The 19,058-nt window shown below is 33.8% G+C and overlaps 1 protein-coding gene across 1 annotated transcript in view; it reads right to left on the bottom strand.

Annotated features, from left to right (window-relative positions):
- Epha3 (EPH receptor A3) overlaps positions 1 to 19,058 on the bottom strand; it is a 340,539-nt gene that overhangs the window by 63,113 nt on the left and 258,368 nt on the right. Inside the window, exons 6-7 of the mRNA XM_076868941.2 lie at positions 8,585 to 8,709; positions 7,671 to 7,833 (exon numbers count right to left, since the gene is read on the bottom strand). Of these exons, the coding sequence (XP_076725056.1) occupies positions 7,671 to 7,833; positions 8,585 to 8,709 (288 nt within the window). The remainder of the gene's footprint in view (positions 1 to 7,670; positions 7,834 to 8,584; positions 8,710 to 19,058) is intronic.

Raw genomic sequence — 19,058 nt, 5'->3', positions numbered from 1 at the left:
TAAAAAATAAATAAATTTCCCATAATTTGGATTGAAATTTATTCTACCTCATTAATAAATGAAACAGGCATTGAATAAGGAATTAAATACTCTCTTTCATCTTCAATCAACACCCCTGAATACCTTCTGTGTGGAAGTGCTAGACTTCTTTTCTCTATCCTTATTAGCAAGAAACTTGTTGGATAAGCCAAAAGGTATCAGAAGAATATAAAGAACAGGTAAAATGTCCCAGTAGGAACAGTAGGGAATAATGAAAGCCTTCTTATTAAGCTTGCTCCCCCCCCACCCCCGCAATAAAATGTGATGTTTAAAAAGTAGTGTTGCATTGGCAGCAATATGGATGAGCCTAGAGGACACTGTGCTAATTAAAATCAGTTAGACACAGAAGACAAATGCTTCACATCTCACTTTTGTAAGGAATTAAATAAAAAAAAAAAGTCAGACTTGCAGAGAGGATTCGTGGCTTCCTGAGGCTGGGAAGGGTTGTGGGGTGGGGATGGAGACAAATTGACCAAAGTATACAAAGCTCCAGTTAGATAGAAAGAATATGTTTTATGTTTTCAAAAACCTATTGCAGAGCAAAGTCACTACAGTTAATAAAAACATATTGTACATTTCAAGATTTTAAATGCTCTCACTATAAAAAAGAGACAAGTATGTGAAATGATAGGCATGCTAAGTGGATTGATATAATCATTTCACAGTGTATACGCTTATCCAAACATAACATTGTGCTCCATAACTATAAAAAAGTATTTGTCAGTTACAAATTGAAGCTAAATTGAAAAGAAAAAAAAAAGAGCAATGTAATACCTAACTCATGGACCTCAACACCTATCACCAACAAGCTCTCCCACATGCCTAGCTTTTGAAGTGGCCCCATTACTCATTCATTCACTGAGAGAAGAACTCAGCAAAAATGGCCCAGGAGCCAAAACTGACGTGCTGTCAGTTTAGCTGCAAACTTAGAATTACTCTACATTTTTTAACAATTGTAAAAAGTGCAAAGAACAAACTTTTGTGACCTGAAAATTCTTTGAAATTCAAATTTTATTGTCCCAAAGTTTTACTGATACACAGCCACATAATTTCTTCTGTATGAATGATTTTATGCTACAGTGAGCAGCAGCAACAGAGACTTATGTGCACAAAGACTAAAATATTTACCTGGCTCATCACAGAAAATATTTACTGACCCCTCATCTAGAACAATGCTTCTCAAACTTTCATATGTGTACAAACCATATAGAAATCTTTTAGAAAAACCAGTTTTCATTTAGTCAGTCTGGAATGGGGACTGAGACTATACATTTCTTATGATGTCTCAGGTGATACTGATTCTGTTTGTGCCAGATCACAACATTTCAAGTATAAATGATCTAGACCTTAAATATGAAGTCACCTTGTTATCTCCCTATTCTCATCCTTCTACATCAAGTGAATCACAAAATCTTCTTAAATATTCAGTTTCTACTTCCATTTCTCTCCTGGATGATTATTTAAAATTCCCAATTGGTCTCTATTTGTCTGTCTTTTCTCTTTTACTTTGCTACCGGATTACTGCTTCTCAACCATGAATTTGAACACATCACTCCTGTGCATAAAATCTCTGCATGATTTTCCATCAATTTCAGATAAAATTTCATAGCAAGGCATATAAAGCCATTTAGAGTCAATTCTCTGTCTAAATTCCTAGCCTCAGCTGCTACAATCTCAGTAAGCATTCTAATCTCAATAGACTTTCTAAAGCATAAGCAGTTCCTGGAACTACCTCTTTCATATGTTCATATTCACATGTGTTGTCTTTGTGGTAAAAGCTGACTAAACATGTGAACAAATTATGCTCAAAAGAAAAGCAAAGGAGTCAGTCACTTGAATACTGTCATAACATCACAAGGAACCAACCCTGTATCTTTAACTGGATCACATCCAAATTTGGAAGACTTTCTCCAAACAGGTGGTTTTAGAAGTAATAAAATGAAGCAAGAAAATAAATGGGGTGGATAGGCTGTTAGAACTTTCCTAAGCATCTGAGAAAAGAGCTCAGAGTGTGAGAGGATGGCACACCATAATATAAACTGTTGCAAACACTTTATTCTGCCCTACTAGCAAACTCTTGTTTACACCAATGTGGCAGTCAGGAGAGTGTCTGCTCAGATATCCCTGCTGCCAAAAGTGCAGTGAGCAGACAGATTCCAGCTGCTGCACTTCAGGATCCAGGGTGCCCTTTACAAACTGACCATGATGGACAGGGCAAGGACAAAGAACCAGAATCCAGCCACTCTTGCCCAATGCAAAACTCCTCAAATGGATGATCTACACTCTGGGGTTCCCCATTAGTTTTACTGAGACTCTAAGAACTGCTCTGCAGTCTGAAACTCTTCCTTCCCAGTACTCACTCTTTCTTTTTTAATTTGCAGTGTGAGGGGTTTAACCCAGGACTTTATGCCTGCTAGGCAAGTGCTCTACCACTGAGTTACATCCCCAGCTCTTTTCAAATTTTGTTTTGAGACAAAATTTTGCAAGTAGTCTTGGATGACCTAAAACTTAGGTCTTCTTCCTCTTTTTTTTCCGTAGGTGACAGACATCCACTATAGTCTGAGACTCTTTGTCCACCACCCCCTTGTAATTTCCCATGCATCTCCCCCTAGAACCCTTGCTCTTGAAATTCCATCATAGAATCTGTTTCTCAGAGGATCTGAACTATATATCCCCTTCTATTTGATATAGATGTGTGAATAGTCTATAAAATAGCTCAACTCAGTATTTCATAACATATAATGACTACTTTAACTCACACTTTTTATTTTGTACACTGTAACACTTTCCAAAAATTAGCAAGTGTTGGCAAGGCATGGTGCATGCCTGTAATCCTAGCTACTTGGGAGGCTGAGGCAGAAGGATAGCAAGTTGGATACTCAGGGAAGCTGAGCCATATCCCCAGCCCTTTAATTTTGTTTTCATTTTGAGGCAGGCTCTTGCTAAATTGCTGACGTGGCTTTGAACTTATGATCCTTCTGCCTCCAGCCTCCCAAATTCCTGGGATTACAGGCATGTGCCACCACACCCTGCTCTCTTCTCATTTTAATCTATCCTACATATATTGTTGTCTTTCTCTCCCTCAAGAAGAGTAGTTACAAGTTCATTCTTATGAGCCAGATTGCCTAGATTGGTAGTTGTTTGCTACGAGACATGATTTGATTATTTGAGGATTAAATGAATGAATACAACTAAAAATTTAGAACAATGCCAGACACATAGGAAGTACTTAATAACTTACATATTGTTATTATGTAATTTCCCTGGTGAAAAATTTAGAACAGTACTCTATCTCTTATAAAAGTCTGTATTTTAATATACAGAACTCTCTACTTAAAGATTCTATTGTCTCTTTGTCAGGTTGCCTTAATGTCCTCTATTAATATTTTCCAAGAGATTAAAGTTGATGCATATTCATTCCTTTTACTTTAAAATTTTTTTTTGGTAGTGGGGATTGAATTCAGTTATACTCAACCACTGAACCACACCCCCAGCCCTAATTTGTATTTTATTTAGAGACAGGGTCTTTCTGAGTTACTTAGCATTTTGCTTTTGCTGAGGCTGGCTTTGAAATCGTGATCCTCCTGCCTCAGCCTCTTGAGCCTCTGAGATTACAGCCCTGTGTCCAGCTCATATTCATTCTTTACAAACAATAAAAAGAAGTTTTGAGGTATTAAGGAATCCTAATTTAATTGTGCCTGGGGCTCATCTTATTGAAAAATAACATCCAATAGAATCTTCTAATTCCAAAGCTCAACTTTATTGCACAGAGTTCTTTAACTCTGAATTTTCAGATTACAGATTACTTACAAAAACACAAAACATTGACATACAAACTGCTGTGGAGCCCCCTGCAAACATTTATGTTAGATCTTATTCTCTATTTCAGCAGCATTTGGAGTTGGGCCTGATAAAAGGTACTTAGATCACAAAGGCTCTGCCTTCATTGTTGGATTAAGTTACCTACTATAAGGGCTTTCAAGAGTATGCTCTTTTCTTGCCCTTCCACCCTCCACCATGAGAAACACGAAGGCCTTTACTAGGCACCAGATTCAGTGCCTCCATTGTGTACTTCCAGCTTCAGGAACTGTTATAAATAAATTACTATTTTTTGTATAAATTACCAAACCATAGGTATTCTGTTGTAGCTGCAAAAAAATGAACTCTCTTTTACACACACACAGACACACAGACACACACACTCCACATACACACTGAGTGATCACTGTATTAGGTACTATTTTTACTACTTTATAAATGATAATTAATTTAACCAACATTTAAACCTCATGGAGTGACATGTATGATTTTCCCCAATTTCCAGGTAGGGAAACTGATGCAAGGAAGTGATTTTCCAAGGTCATCCTAAATGCAAATCACCTCCAAAATACTTGCTCCTTCTACATCTTCCACAACTTTCTTGGGTATAAAGCATACATTTGGATTCAGGTTCTGACCACCAAGGGTTTCTACATAATTGGTCTGTCTGCTTTTCTACATGTCATTGTGTTCTTCTTGTTTTGGTAGGAGCTGTTTTCATTCTAGGAAAATCCTTTTGTACTTCTGAACTCTTTGCTTTTTGTGAGTATTAGCATTGCCTCTTTACTTAGCATGTGAGGGTGTAGCACTGGATCAGGATTCCAAACTTGGAGATTTTAGTTTCATTGTCCCCATTTACTAGCTATGCAAGCTTGGAAAAACACACAACTCTGTCTTACATCATGCATAAAAGGAAAGTATCTGAATAGTTTACAGAACAGGATCAAATGAAATGTTTATGAAAACGGTTCATATCCTGCCATATAAATGCACAGGCTCTAGAAACAGATCAATACCCAACAACCATGAGACTGTGGGAGGCTTATTTAACCTAGTTATGCCTCAGTTTCCTCATCTGTATAAAGATGATTGATGATAAGTGCTGACATTCAACAAATAAGATATTTTAAAGCACTTAAAATATGCATTCCAATGGGCCTCCATATCTTTCCAATAAACCAAGATCAGAAAATGTTATCTAAATGCTAGCTCAAAATCCATTATGGTCTACTTAAGAAATATTTGTGTTATATATGAGAACTTTCACATAATTTTTGAAAATAAAACCAGAGGGAAAAAAGAAAAAATTGATAAAGAAATCCAAATGACTTTTACATTTTTAAACTATTATCATACAGCAAAGCTTTAGAATTTTTATGAATATCATCACTTTGATTTAAAATAAGAGAGTGAAGCTTGATTTTTATTTTTCTTCCAATAAGACTAAATGGTCCCCCTGCTCTTTCATTTCTGCTTAAAGTCTGGAAGAATTCTATGGCGAAGTAGTAAAAGTAAATCAATTTGTTACAAAAATCAAACTATAGGGCTGAGGATGGAGCTCAGAGGTAGTGTGTGTGCCCAGTGTGAGCAAGCCCTTGGGTTCCATCCTCAGCCCTTGGGGATAAAAACAAATCAAAATGTACAACTCACAGTTATTTTTATAAATAGAAAGGATGAAGTGGAAGAGTTCATGGTTTTTTTTTTCTATCCTCTTTTCCCTTCTCTCTCTCTTACTCCATGTAAATTTTTCAAGAATAAAAAGTGGTGAAAATCTACAACCCTACAGGATTTAAATCAGCTACTTTTTTTTTTCCTTCAGTGCTGATGATTAAACCCAGGACTTCTCACTACCTATGAAAGTGATGTAACTACTGAGCTACATCGCAATCCTGTAAAAAATGTTAATTTCTTAAGCCTCAGCTACCAAGGAAGTCTTCTATGCATGAATGCTACTCAGCAACGTCTGTGGTAAATATGGAATAGATTGAAATTTGTTGTTGATTTTGCAAATCATCAGATAGCATGGAGTTCTAATTAATATCATACAAAATTAGATGGGGGTTCCAAAATATACATGAACATACTAAATGTTTATGGAATGGTTATCTGACTCTCTTACTCATCAATATGTGTCATTTATATAATAAGATATCGTAAATATTCGCTTTTTCTACTGTGATTTGGGATTTTTTTTAGTAAATTAAATATGAATTTTGTTGTTACTGTTAATCCAAATATTCATTTATAAGTTTGAAAGTCAATTTATAGTCATTTCAAAAGGAGAATCTTTCTTTGCATCACTTAAATTTGCAAAAAAAACTTAGAATGACTAAAGTCACATTGCAATTACATTTGATTATCCAGTCATCTAAAATTTTTAACTTATTTTGAACCTTTTCATGGATTTCTACACCATATTGCATTTTGTATCGAGTGTCTCCAGAGTGGTTTCTCTTTGCTTATTTCATAGTAGGAGTTAGGAGAGGTCTTTATAGGTAGATATGTGTGTCTGTGGGCAGCAGCTCTCCTCTAAGTAGAATTGTTACAATTTTGCTGTGAACTTAAGATGCACAAAAGCACTAGAATCTCAAAACCTTGCAGAAGTTAATACAGCTCTTTGCTGTAAGCAGCATTCTTATTTGACTAAGGGATGTCATAAATATTTTATTAACAAACGGTTTTTATGATTCATGGTCAGTTCTACTATGTATAAAATCATTACCAATAATAATGTGATTTTTATTTCAGGAACAAAATATTTAGAGAATAGAAAATAGGTACCATAAAAATCATAAGTTAGGATGGTCAAAAGACATGACTAAATTTTTCTTCAATAATGTTTAGGGCATTCCTAGACCCTTTCAGGATTACTGCTCCAAAGGGTGTCCATCTTTGATTTTCTCTAAGCTAGTTTATAACTGTGAATTACAGTTGAAGAAAACTATTAGTGCTGTATATGATTTTTATTATTATAATTAAAATAACACTTGTTCACTAGAGACGATTGGTTTATTCCTAAACACACATACACACACACACATGCGCACAAATATGTACATACATGTGTATACGCATCTGTTCTAATTTTGCTTTAAATCAGTCTTAATTTCATATTTAGTCTCTTCATTAACTAGTTAAATAAAATATTTAGCTTGTATTTATTTCAAATTATCAGCACAGTTATCAGCACAGTTATCACCTTCTGGAAATTATATTTTAGCAGAGCGTTTTTTAAAAATATTGAGTAAATTCATGTAAAGGAAGGAAATCTTTGTTTTAGCCAAATTCATTAGCCAAATTTGGGATCAACTGGACAGGATATCATGATTTCTTGTGAATATGAATGAAGAGATAAAACACATTTTAAAAAATCCTTATTCCCTAAATTATACACATTTTAAAAAATCCTTTTTCCCTAAGTTATATGATAAGGATAAAAACAAAATTAAGATCCTCATGGATCATCAAGTTTCTTGTCTGTGGTTAACTGAATCATGAAATGAACTTGGAACATCTAGATTGATAGGTGCTAGAAGTATGTTATTATATTAAACAAAGTTCCTCTAGTGGAAGTTATGGCTAACAGAAACCAGAAGCATTCTGCACATTAAAATAAGTTTGATTTGTAAAAGAGAACAAGAACACAGATGCAAACCCACACAGATACAACACCCATCTCTGCAACTTCCTAAAGTCCCAAGCAATATACTTTCAATTTATCATACTAGGTGAAAATTTAGAAAGTAAGAATATAATAGCAAACACTTTGGGTAATAATCCTCCCCCATACATGAAATTGAAATAATACATACAGTCTGGGCTTGTTTCAAATTCGAACTTGCGGCTGTTGGTCCCATATCCAGCTGCTGTTCGGGCTCGGATTTGGAATACATATGTAGTATCAGGCTTGAGGCTACTGATTGTGACATTTGTGCCTCTTGCCCTCAAAATGGTATAACTTGTCTCTTGTTCCTGCTTTGAAGTAAGAAAATAAATCATGTTAATATGAAACCTTCAGTATAATGCTATTGCATGATAAAAAGTTGATTTTTTAAGATTTTAAATAGAGCAAATGATGCATGAAAAAGTTATGTCAATTATTTCACTCTTTGGGTGCAAGGAGGAAAATATTTAAAATAATAATATTTATAGACTTCCTAATTTGGAGGTTATGATTTGTGCTCTCCACATAAAACTGGAAAAGTTAGATTTCATCCTTACTTGTTCCTGAATATGTGAGTGAAAATACATTCTCCTTAAAGTCAAAGCTGAGAGAAAGTTTCAAACTAATTCCAAGAAAAAACTTACAAAGAAGAAAATATCCTGATGAATTAAACCTAATAAGAACATCATACTGAACCTCAAATAGAAAATATTTTTATTAATATAAAAATATTAAACATAAAGTCAAAATTTTATATGTCGTTCTAATTTTCTCAGTTTCTTTTGTATTTTGTGTAAGTAATTGTCCTGTCTATTGTCAAAATAAACTGGCTTTTGTTTCGTAGTGATATCTTTGATGTCGTTTATTGTTGTAGAATAGCGGGTATCTGACAATGTGGTTTCTAAATGCCTCTGTTCCTATAAATCAAAGAGGTCATATGACAAGGATACTAAACATAGCTCCTACTACCAATGTCAGTGCTTTCTTTTCAAGAGCACAGCTCATTATGAGAAAATAAGCTCATTCCCTACACAACTCAACCACATAACATTGTTTCCCCACCTTTTCATAGTATTTGACTTCATAGTCCAATATGATCCCATTAGGGTGTTCAGGTTCTTGCCAGGACAGAGAGATGCTGTTTCTGGATGTTCGATCTTTCTTGATTATCATGACAGGTGATGGAGCTGAAAAAGAGAGGAGGGGAGGAAAAGTTGGAGAAAGCAAGATTATGGGTCGGGAAGCATGGTGAATAAGAGTAGAAAGAGAGACGGGACCCAGCAAATGGAGTCTATCATTGGTCTAATCTTTGGCAAGAAAGCATTATTTCCATTTCCAAGACCCTTGAGTATTAATCTAGCCCTATATCCAGCCCCAGCAGCTGGATTTTAGCCCTAGTGCATTCAAGCCTATGGAAAATGAGCTGAGATTTTCTTCTGCTGGTTGACTAGTGGCAAGTGAGCAGATGTTTTCAATCTGCTACTATAATGTAAGCAATGAAATATATTTGATATATTAAAAAAAGAACAAAACATTAGGACTACCTATTTGTTATAATGTTGCGAAGTTATTAATGCCAGATTCCTCAGTTCATTGATAACATTTTCATATGCAACTCTGTAAGAGGACTGGAATCCATTATGCAAAAGGAGTCCCATGGTATCCATAGGTAATAATAATATTTGTTGTATTGTGAAATAGGTATGACTTAGGGTATATTACAGTAGATTTTGACTTCTGACAAAAATCTTTCATGAATAAAAACATTTAAGAAAACTATTTTATATTTTGAATTTTAATTGCTTAAACATTTAATAAGAAATTCAATGAAATTATTGCTATGTGTTATGAATATATAAATATATTTTGAGATTTCTTGATTGGATAATGGCAACATTTGCTATGGTTTATTGCCTATTATCAAAAATATGAAATATAAATAGAAAGCAGCACTGTACATCAGATATAATAGGATCATCTTCATTTCAAACTAAAGATTAAATATATTTTAAGTGATTTCTATTTCAAATTCTTCCATCAAAAAGAAAAATGCATACTATCTATGTACTTTGAGTTTTCAACCTCAATCTTGTTTACCAATCAAGTGAAATGCCTCACTGGAGTATGGTAGCACTTGGCCCTAATGGAATATTGCAAACCAAATGTTAAACACAAAAGAAAAGCTCATGAATTTTTATACATTAACTGTCAAATTATTTTCATTGATTGAGAACCAATTATGTTACATATTTTTTGCAAATCAAGCATGTTTGAAGATTATGTATTTACAATCTCCAAAGAACTAACAGTAGAGGTTCCATATTTATTGATTTGATCTTTCTATGACTATCACATGATGATATTTGCATTTCAAGCTGATCCTATATATAAACGCTTTTTACCTTTATGGATCACTTTAAAGCAAAGCTTTCATTCCTCAATTGTGACTTGTACCACCTGAGTTAGAATCTATCTCAAAAACTTTCCCATCCACTTGTTCCCATTATTTCTAAGATGCTGACACTCTTTTCTAATTAAAGTGTTGTTACCCTAAAGGTCTGGAAATGAGGACTTAATCTTTTGCAAAATAAAAATGTAGGTTTTGCTTTTGGAATGGAAAAATAAACTTATTTATTTTTATTTTTTTGGAGTGGATATCGGGGATCAAACTCAGGTGCACTTGGCTACTGAGCAACACCTCCAGCCCTATTTTGTATTTTTTTTTTTAATGACAGAGTCTCTCTGAGTTGTTTAGCGCCTTGCTTTTGTGAGGCTGTCTTTGAACTGGCAATCATCCTGCCTCTTGAGCCACTGGGATTATAGATGTGTGCCACTAGGCTCAGCCAGTAAATTTATTTTCTTATTCTCATTTTAAATTTATTTATTATTCTCATTTTTGCAATTACTATCCTTTTTATGCCAACTAAAGTCATTTAACTTTCATCTCTACTTTTCATCTACTCAATACTCTTCTGTTTTAGTTCCCACATTGGTCTCAATCCCCCATCCTTGTGGTTTGCTCTAAAGTTGCTTTAAAGCAAAAGATAAACTATTTTCACTTTATTTCACTGTATTTTCTAAGTCTATACTTATAAAAATCAATTTATTATCCAATTGTTAATGAGAAAATCAAAGTCACCAATGTCCTTGGAACCAAATTTTGCCTCTTTTACAAACAATGGAGAAATTCCACTAGTTTTTCTGCTGAAGCAAATCCATTAGCAGAATAACTTTTTTGATGTATGCTTGCAGAGCATTTCAAAGAAGCTTAGCATTGGAACATTTTCCTTTTAAACCCATAAAGTCCTACATTTAATTCCATACATCAAGAAACTGGTTCATTTTTCAAAATCATTAAAATACATTTCAGACCTGTGGGAAAATAACCAGGTATGGTATCTCTCCTTTAAAAAAAAAGGGGGAGAGAGAAAATAATTCCTTTCAAACAAGAATTGTGACAAGGGTTGTATTAACCTTTTAATAAAAACTTTGCAGGCTGTTTTGGGGGTCTGCCCAAGTTTTACTGCTTGTGCACTAAGCAAGACTTTATAACTGTTGAAATTCTTCAAAGGCCTTTGAGCAAGCTGCAGGACCCTGTTGGACTGTAATAAATAACCTTTTGTAATTCCACACTTACTTAAGTAGAGGCAATTGCTCGAAGCTTGTGCCATCTCTCTGTTAAATGAACCTTTTCTGATTGCTGCTTTTAGGCCCCTGTTAAGTCATTTGTTCTGCTCTTTTACTACATGCCCCTCATGCTGGCTAAATTTCAGCACAGTTCAACCCAGGGCTCCAGCTGGAAGCCCATTACTCTTAGATAAAGCTCATCAATATTTTAATATTAATAAATAATTAACAGAAATTGTTTTCTCTTCTCTTGTAGACACGCTACGGAAAGAGATGCATTCCGTGGACATTCTGTTGTATTAACATTTTTTAAAAAGTTTCTTATAACCCCTTTTAATTCACTTCTTGAAGTGTAATTTCTTCATACTTCAGGCACTGTAACACAATTTATAATGTAAGCAATAAAGAGTCATATGGATTAAATTTCTTTATGTTAGTTTTCTGGTACCAAAGAGAGATTTGTTAAAATTATGAATTTTCAAGTCTTATAGGATTTTTAAAATTTTTTTCTCTAGAAAAAAAATGGTGTTGCAATGTATGGAATAGATTTAATTTGTTGTATCTCACTTCTTTATTTTTGTTTTTATTTTGTTTTGTTTTATTTATTGAATTTGTGATTTGAAAGAATACAGGGAGATTGCTATATGGAATGAAAAAAATATATAAAACTTCTCTAAAACTGAAGAAATACTGGGAGGTAGATGAAGACAGTAAAAAGGAGAAAACATGGGTTTCTGTTGCAAATTTGCTGATACATAAGCTCAAATGGCAATTACTGCTGAGTACCTCAGTAGCCCATGATTGAGTTTTAATTATGTCCTTTTACCAGATCCTAAATAATAGATTACTAAAATGTTTCTCCTACTGAGAGGAAATTGATGACAGGGTAGGACACGTGAACTGGACCAGACATTTATGCAGGTTAGTAAATGGACAGTTGTGTAGGGGGAAAGAAATTAAGAAATTGATAAAACATTTAAAACAGAAGATAATAATTCATTAAAAGATATTATTATGAAGATAATAATTTTTAAAAAAAATCTTTAACTAATGTTTTAATGGGTAAAATACATTTTGTTATATTGGTTTTTGAGATAGAGGTAATATTTGATCTTGAGGTTTTGTTATTTTGGATATGACCAAATGTGTCCTTTGTAAAATAAAAAAAGAAAGAGATGTTATAGTCAGTAAAGTGATATTTTAAATTAAGTATTCCTTGAAAGAATCCAAATGCAAGGAAAAACAGTGAGAGCTGGAAGGGGTGGCTCATGAATCACACAATTAACCATTCTCCAGGCAGCTGTTTTAGGGTTTACACTCTGCTACTAAAACCTTCCAAACATAGTGAGTGCTAAAGAAATTCTGACCTTGTCACTGTGGATCTTGCAATGGTTCTTGCAATTCATTGTTCCTTAAAATATGCCTTTGTCATGACAGATGACTGGACAGTTTCACCCTAAATTATCTAGCAGTATTTGCCTTTAAAAACCGGTACCACAGTGCTTTTCAATTTGTCTTCTAAGGAGACATAGCTTCTTACTACAAGGGTTGAATTGTTCACTGGGTGTCTTCCTCCCTATCTATCAATGACATGCAATGACAAGCAATGACAACCTCTTGAATTGGTAACAGGCGATGATGACTAGTTCAGAAGTAAAACAGAAAGAGAAATATAAGCCCTAACTGTTGATAATTGAACCCAATTTAACAGTGAAAACAATTTTTTTCCAAAACATTGTTTCCTTATTGATTTGTGGAAGAAGGACAAGATTTGGTCTCTTTGTTAATATAACTTAGGCCATTGACTATATCGAATGAAATAACAGAAAAGATAAATTACAATAGATAAGCAAAAATGTTACCCCCAAAAAAGGATTCTGATGGGCTGGGGTTGTGGCTTAGTGGTACAACGCTTGCCTAACATGTACGAAGTACTGGGTTCAATTCTCAGAACCATGTATAAATAAATAAAAATAAAAGCTCATCAACAATTAGAAAAAGTATTTTATTTTATTTTTTTAAAAAGTATTTTATTTTTAAAAGGCTTCTCTGTAAAGTGATTTGGGATTTCCATAATTTGTATTAGAATCATGTTTAGTACTTGTGTATGCCAAATCTACAGACAGACATGGAGGGATTCATTATTTTAAGTCTGGTGCTTTTTATGCTACACTTATTATTTTGTAACTAAAATTCGACCCTTCCTTAGAATCAGGAAGTCAAAACTTCAAAATTCAACTCCTAACAGATCTGATTAGTTTGTTTTTATTGGGACCTTCCTATTTCTGGGTTGGGGAATTTCTAATGAACCTCTTAGGTATCTCTGTGGTTTAGAGATTGGATAAGTTAAAGTAATAACAAAAAGGGCTCAGTATTTCTCTTCGAAGTGAGCCAAAGCTTTTAAAAATTATCTCCATGGGAAAATATCATGCAGTAAATGGTTGAAAGATTTTTCTTTTGAGTCAGACATTACCCCCCTTATTTTTCTTAAGCATTCTGTACAATGCCCACTTAAGAACATTTCCTTCTCATTTTTTTTTTCAGAACACTTATTTCTGTTAAATCCAGAAACACTCTGGGGTTTGATTTAACATAATCATTCATAGCTTAATGTTCTCCATCTCACCACCCCTACCCGGAATTCCCAAACCTGGCATTCTCTCTGATTTCCTTTTTTGGCCACCAGCATTCCCATTTTTGCAGTGTATCCAGTTTGAGATTTCAGAGTTATCTCTCTATACTCTCAGATTGCCATCAACCCCACCCTCTGAAAGCTGATACTTCTTTGTTGGTTTCCTACTCTCTGGTCTTCAGGCCTTGGGTCAAAGCTTGCTGTTTTCCCCCTGTTGTCAGATTTAGTGCCTATTTTCTCAACATTTCCCTAAATCTTTCCAGAACTTCCACTTCCTACACATTTTGACAATTTATTATTTTATAAAACAAATGAAACATTGACTCTCCTTGACTTCAAAATCTCATAATTTCAAATCTAGATTTTAATTGCTAAGCAAAAAATAAGCTCCAAATAGATGCTCTCAGGATTTATATTTTTAAGAAGTTGATTTAAAAAATGCTTAGAATCACAAGCATTTGAGAAATTTGGACTAGTCTCTCATAAGGCTGCAATACACATACCAGCTTTATCATTTATTGCTCTCCATTCAAAGCTAAAGTTATAAAGACAATTTTTCTTTCATCTGTCCACATTTGTGCATCTTGTACTTCCTGCCTGGAATGCAGGATCCCTTCCATTTCCACCTGGAAAATGCTTCTGCTCATTACCTTTCAAAATCCACTGCTAATATAATCCCCTTATAAAGCTTTCCCAGTCCCTTAGGCAATAGTTAACCAGCTCCTTCCTCTGTTTTTTCAATAGTGCAATTCAGCAGTACTCTTGGAAGGTATGTTTCAAAACCCCCAGTGGGTATCTGAAGTCATAGATGGCACTGAATCTTTTATTCATTACCTGTGATATAATGTAATTTAAAAATTAGGAAAAGTAAAAGATTAACAACAATAATTAATAATAAAAATTGATTGGGTCACATTATGCACACGAACACATATGCCACCATGAAATCCACTATTCTCTACAATTATCATGCGCCAACAAAAAAAGGTCTTTAGTATAAACTAATAATAATGAAATCAGTCAGGGTTAGTTGAACACAAACACTGTCATCTAAAAACTCATACAGGTAGCATCTGGACAAAGGGATGATCTCTGTCCCAGGGGAATAGACTGGGATGGCATGACATTTTATCATATCACTCAGAATGGTACACAGTCTAAAACATAGCAGTTTTTTTTTTTCTGAAATCTTCCAGTAATATTTTTTGACTGCCACTAACATCAGGTCACTGTATCCTAGAAAGTGAAATGATGGGCAAGAGGGAACTGCTGTAATCCATTTTTTTAGCATTTAATCCACTGCTCTGCATTGTAATATTATTATTTTCTTGCCTGTATCTTCCTACTCTTAGTGCTTCTCATTGTGAGCACTCAGCCTTCCACGCCCTGCATAGTGTCGGCTTTGTTCAAGTCTAGTACTACTGTTTGGTTAGCTTTGGAATAAATGTATAGTTTATTTTGTGCCTGGTCCCCTGAGCAATGAAATTAACATAATACAACTTGAACCAAATGATAATTGGAATATGCTTAGGAAAGAGGTGATTTTCTATAAAATTGTATCTTCCAAATTACACGGTAAAAAGAAAATTTCTCAATCAAATCAATGGTGCTGAAAGAAAACGTTGTAAGACTTTTTTGTAAAATTGTACATTTTGTAAAAAATGAAAATTTCTGACCAAGATTTCCTTTTGTCATTATTTGTTAACAGAGCATATTCACGTTTTAGGTGTATCAGTCCTAAATTTCTAAAATCTTCTTAAGTTTTAATTATTGAATTTTTAAAACATCAATTAGTTTTAAATACTGGAGCCTGAAGTTATATTTTATAATCTTAGCTCACTCTTAGCATAAAGAAATAAAGAGGGAAAAAAGTGATAAAGGAAGGGTTCATTTCATAAATGATTATTGCACGGGTTTATCAAGGTGGAATCACCCTGTTTTGCCATTTTCTCAATTGCTCTTCAAATTTCTTTTGAAAAATAGCAAATCTCCTTCATTAATATCATCTAATATGTTCATGCAATCAGAAGAATCTTTGCATGAATCTTTCATGACTTTGAAAATCTATGGGGTTAATTATAGCTAAGTATAATGTCTCCATGTAAAAGAGTTTAATGTTTATAAACAAATATTTTTAAAACTTATCATCCACTTGAAGTTGATTAATCTCTAAAATAAGAAATTATCTACTAGGAAATACTACAAATTAGAGCAAATAGAATTTTCCCATAAAATTATTTACTTTTGGAAAATGCAGAGTACACTAAGAAAAATTTATCATAAAATATTGAGGATATGTACACACATATAAATACATACAGTATTAGTATAGTTTGGGGGAAATGTTGCTTGGATTTACTAGGATATTAAACAAGATTCTACTCTATTTACATCCTTTGAAAGGATATGAGCACTCTTGACACAGCTGCAGTCTGGGAGTTGAATGAGCCCTATCTCCGGATGTCATATGTTGTTACATGAAGCAATCAGAGGACAATTGTGTGTTTATGTATGATTTTCACCTTACTGCTTTTCATTAACATACAAGATCCAGTGTTGAAGGAAGATCTTTTACTTTTAACCTGAGATAAATGACATTCAAATGTAAGTATGACTTTATTTCTCTTTTTTATCAACTGCCTTGAAACATAAAAATTTCTAGACAAGTGTCCATTTAGCTATGTGTTCGTTTTTTAAAATGCAATATTCATTATTTTATATGTGAAAGTATATGCTGCATTCTACTGTCATATATAACTAATTTGAACAAATAAAAATGGATTAAAACAGTATATACTTTACAACTCCAACTATTTGCCAAAGCCTAAACTTAGAAAAATATGTCCCAAGGTAATATAACCAATCTACATAGAGAGAATAGAATCTTCCTTTCCAGAGAAACCAAAAATAAATAAATAATAAAATATCTTGAGAAATTTCTAACATCATTTAAGTCTCAAAAGATCTTAACATTTCTAGAAAATACACCTTCACTTTGGGAGCACAGATTTGTCTAAATCATGACTTTGTTAATGTTATCATTGGGAATAATTTCCTAATGATAATATTTAGAACATCTGCTTTTATGGAACTTTGACAGCCCAAGTCCTTGACCAATGTAGGATTACTTTAGAAAACATCCTCTGTTCATTTCCTGAATTCAGTGGTTTTCTTAATTCATTGGTTTCTACAAAAAAAGATAACAGTAGAAACATTCAAACCAAGTTGATAACAAAAATTTAGGTAACTAAATATAAAGTCTTAGGCCAAAAAAAATTCAGACACTATCTTACATACAACTCATTAATATTGAGAAAGTTATTTTAGTATAGATGGTCCCAAAGATTTAGGTGAGATAGTTACTGAGTGTTGCTGAAAGAAATGTGGTAATGGGAAAGGATGATCATGTAAGATCAAGAAGAAGTAAGTGCAGAACACATTTCAGATTAGAACTATGAGTGTATTTTTTTAAAGAACGTTAAGTAATATTTCTGTTCTGAGTCAGTATTATTCAGGGATAAAGCTGTCATATTCCAGCACAGGATAGATACATCTAACTCTTGAGTGCTGGGTGCTGTTGGGCTTCTCTGTGGGGCTTCTGGAAAAGGGCTTGCTGCCTTTGATTAGCTGCAAGAGTGGAAAGAAATAATCAAAATGCAGCTTTAGAGCAGAAAAGGATTAACATTTACCTTTTCCTTTATAGACTATGGTAAGAAAACTATTCTAAAAAGCTCTCCTCTTATGTCACTTGGTTCATATCCTTAAGTGGATCAGAAAGGATTAGAAATAATCTGTATTTTATTATATTACATTATATTTAGAAAGGAAATAAAATATACACTGGTCTTTGATAAATGAAACTTTGTCACTATTGCTATTAAAGGGATACCAGAAAACAGTCTAAATTAGTGACAAATGTAATTATACCATGATGACTGTATGTTTGTCAAAGGTCATTGAATTTTACACTTATGATCAGTATAATTCACTTTGTCTAAATATTACCTCAATTAAAAAAAGTAACAATTGCAGCTTGTGTAATTAGATTCAGTATATCATGGTATTAATTTAACCCTAAATATTATTTCCTGTATTCTGGTTGCTTCGACATCTGGGGCTTCACTGACTGGGAAGGGTCTGTGTCTTTCAAGACTAGTCAATTAAATAAAGTAAATGACTGGCCAGAAGGTGCCTTTCATACACACAGTAACCAATCCAGGACATTTGCTCTGTCTCTTACACTGGAGGAGGCAATATTCTTCTGTTCTCATGACCCTGGAGACAGGTGCCAGAAAGCCAGAGAAAGTCCCTATTCTCAGGGTTTCCTGAGTTATTCAAACTAACCATTCTTGGGCCAGTTTACCCTGCTTGCCTTTCCCATGAAAACCACAGTGCGAACCACTGTCTCTACTTCCTCCTGCTTCTTCAACCTGATGACCAATCCCTAGGCTTCCCTTTTGGTCCTGTGTGGCATGGCATTTGTTTCTTCTCTTGGGAACTATAACAAACTAATTATTCTTTTCTTATTTTTGTTTAAATTTATGTTTTAACTAACATACATAAAAACAATAAATGTACATAGTTATAGGTTCCTTATGATATTTTGATAGATATATTCATTGAGTGATGCTTAAACCACGGTATACATCTCACTCCTCAAATATTTACCATTTCTTCTTTGTGAAAACATTCAAACACTTTTTCTCTAGGTTTTTGAAATAAACAGCCTAGTTTCATTGTCTATACCTACTCTGCAAATGCACAGCAGAATTTCTTCTAACTTAGTACTTATCCATGAACCTCTCCCCATAATAATAGAAACAAACCATTTTTTTCCTCTGTAAATTGCCTTCTGAACTCTTACCTTCATCATACCTTAGTAATAATAAGACATATATTTTAAAATAATCACAATAATGAAATATAATCTGGAATTTTATTTTCAAACAACCAGAGGGAAGACCTTTGCTTGAGAGGGAGAAAATGAGTCATCCAAGGAGAAACCTGACATGTATACAATTACACTGGGTTACTTTTCCCTCACTCTTCAATCCCAGAGTCTTTGACTTTACCTGTTTGGGGTGCTATAGCAAAATATCATAAATGTATAAGCAACAGAAATTTATTTCTTACAGTGCTGGAAGCTGAGAAGTCTAAGATCAGGTTGCTAGTGAATTTGGTATTTGATGAGGGCACATTTCCTAGTTCACAGATGGCATTTTCTAGTTGTGTCCTAACAGGGAAGAAAGGAAGGCGGCTCTCTGAAGCCATTTTTTA

The sequence above is a fragment of the Callospermophilus lateralis genome, chromosome 10 (assembly GCF_048772815.1).
Source record: "Callospermophilus lateralis isolate mCalLat2 chromosome 10, mCalLat2.hap1, whole genome shotgun sequence".
NCBI classification, from domain to species: Eukaryota; Metazoa; Chordata; class Mammalia; order Rodentia; family Sciuridae; genus Callospermophilus; species Callospermophilus lateralis.
Note: the sequence above shows the minus strand (reverse complement) of the source record. Positions and strands in the feature narration are given on the sequence as shown.